At 54.4% G+C, this 2,403-nt stretch overlaps 1 protein-coding gene across 1 annotated transcript in view; it reads right to left on the bottom strand.

Annotated features, from left to right (window-relative positions):
• The window catches only part of CUNH17orf58 (chromosome unknown C17orf58 homolog), a 4,623-nt gene extending 3,756 nt beyond the window's left edge, over positions 1-867 (bottom strand). The window contains exons 1-2 of the mRNA XM_055592076.1: positions 673-867; positions 448-546 (exon numbers count right to left, since the gene is read on the bottom strand). Of these exons, the coding sequence (XP_055448051.1) occupies positions 448-546; positions 673-769 (196 nt within the window). The 5' untranslated portion in view covers positions 770-867. The remainder of the gene's footprint in view (positions 1-447; positions 547-672) is intronic.
• Positions 868-2,403: the final 1,536 nt, after the last annotated feature.

Below are 2,403 nucleotides of genomic sequence, written 5' to 3'. Positions count from 1 at the left end.
GTGTGTGTGTGTGTGTGTGTGTGTGTGTGTGTGTGTGTGTGTGTGTGTGATCAAGGTTCAGGTATACCGGAGGCTATAGCAGAACTGTGAGGAGCAGGATGCCTGGGGCTGTGGCGCCGTAGCTGGCCTGTGTCACCATCCCTAGCCTGGGGGCCTGTCCACAGCTCGCCCCGACCCCTTTAGACACTTTCCCTCCTCCGGGATGCAGCTATTTAACATGCAAAGTTTTCTGCAGCCCGCCGGGCGATCGGTTCAGCAGCTGAACCCGCGCCTTTCCCTCCCGAAAGGCTGCCAGGGGACATGAAATCTTGGGAGACCCTAGGCGCTGCTCCCGGGCTCACGCAGACCCGGAGTCCCCTGTCCCGTAGGCGCTGACCCTTGGCTCGTCCCGCCCTGCCTCTCGCCCTCTTCCCCGTCCCTGGGGCGTTGCGTTTTTAGCGACCTCACCTTTTCTCTCCGCCACAGGGGCTTCGGGGGACCATCCGGCGATCAAACAGAGAAGCCAGAGGGCTCGAGCTGTCATTTTGGTAGACAGGGCTCCCCGGGCTGGAAAACGCAGCGAGGGCTTTGGCTCGCTTCCTCTCCCCCCACCCCTTCTCCACACCCCACACCCCCCGTTCATGCTAATGAGGGGCAGCCTTTGGGGAAACGGGCATCGCTAGCTGCACAGACCATTGAAACAAAACCGAGCGGCGGGGATCTCGCCCTCTTTCCGAGGAGGGTCGGCTGTGTGGTCCGGACTGGGATCTGTGGGCCAGGAGAACATCATGGCCCTGGGCTCCTGCTCTGGGTGTGTGGCGGGCTCGGGGTGAGGTGACAGGGTGTGGGAGGGTGAGGTTGTTGAGGGGGGCCGAAGGACAGGATGAAGAAAAGTGAGTGAGGAAATCAACAACAAATAAATTAGTGCTTAGAATAGCTTGGACTTGCGGAGGGGAGGGGACTCGGATGACAAAAAAAAAAAAAAAAAAAAAACGCATTCCAGAACGTGTGAGGCAATTGCCTGACAAACCAAGTTTGGCAAAGCTGTTTGGCTATATATGCAATCTTGATATTCTAGAACCAGAAACAAGGGGGTGGGGGAACCATAGCAAAAAAAAAAAAAAAAAAAAAAATTGCCAGCCCTCTCCTCCTCCCCTTCTTCTCCTTCCCTCTTTCTCCCCTCCCTCCATCCATTGATAACTGGTATTCAGTTGGCCAGATTCACCAAGTGTATACTGAATGCATAAAGATTGGCAAGCCACCTTTCCAATTCTGGGGGCATCTCGGTGCTGGTGGGGGAGGCAGAGGTTTTATTGTTTCTAAGAAAAACGAACTCCTTTCCCGCTGTGTCCAGCTTCCTGACACAGCATCTTACTTACCTCAATTGGTCTAGGGCAGGGTGAAGAGCCCTTTTCTTTTCCCTCAGATGAAATAAAGCCAGGATTTGCCAAGGGGTGGGGGTGGGGGATGAGGGGATCCCCTCCCCAGAACAAGTCCAGAGCCTGGGGATTACACTCAGTCCACAGCCTCAAACCTAAACCGAAGCAGAATACAGTAAGCCAACTGGCTTGTGTGAGGTTTGCAAAGTTACTGAAGGAAGCCTCAAGGTTTGGTGGCACCGTCCAGGGGCCGGGAACTCCAGGGCTGCTGGACTGAGTAAGTGTTTGAAGCCATGGTCTCAGAAACTACAGAGCCGGAACTCCGGTGCCGAGAGAGCAAGCAGGGTTGTGTCACCTTTGGGTTCTTTTGGAGGGACGAAGGAGAAGCGGTCTGGCTCAATTTTAGCTGCTAAAGAATATCCTAGGGGACATCACTCAGTTAGAAAACTGCCTGCCTAGCATGCATGAAGCACTGGGTTGGGTTGCGTGGGCTTCATAAAGCAAGTGTGGGGCATGCCTGTGACCCCAACCCTCTGAGGGAGAGGCAGGAAGACTAGGGGATTTAAGGCCAGCAGCAGCCGCATAAGGAGTTCAGGCCAGCCTGGGGTACAGGAGACCTTATCTCCAAAGGAGTCCCAGAATGTAATCACAGCTAGTGTCTCCAAAGAGGCTGTTTAAAAACAAAAACAGAAGTAGGGCTGGAGAAACGGCTCATGGGTTAAGAGCGGTCACTGCTCTTGCAGGAACCGGGTTCGGTTTCCCATCACCCACATGGCGACTCACAACTGTCTGTCCCTTCTTCTGACCTTGGGTCCCTGCTCACATGCGTCGCCCTTACATACCCTCGGGCACACACAGCTGCACATAAGCATAAACAAATACTGTAAAACCTAAGCTTAAATACGGAAAGCGGACTGCAGACAGCATGGAGGGTTTTCGACCATGAGCTCCTGGCCAAGGAGGGAGAGAAACTACAGAAGGAGATTCTGGGGTGGTTTGGGGGCTGCAGCAGGGCAAACATGTCAACTTGAGAGGTGGTGGGGGC

This window comes from Psammomys obesus, unplaced genomic scaffold, assembly GCF_907164565.1.
Source record: "Psammomys obesus unplaced genomic scaffold, mPsaObe1.curated_primary_1811, whole genome shotgun sequence".
Classification (NCBI taxonomy): Eukaryota; Metazoa; Chordata; class Mammalia; order Rodentia; family Muridae; genus Psammomys; species Psammomys obesus.
This window is presented reverse-complemented; position numbering and strand designations above follow the sequence as displayed.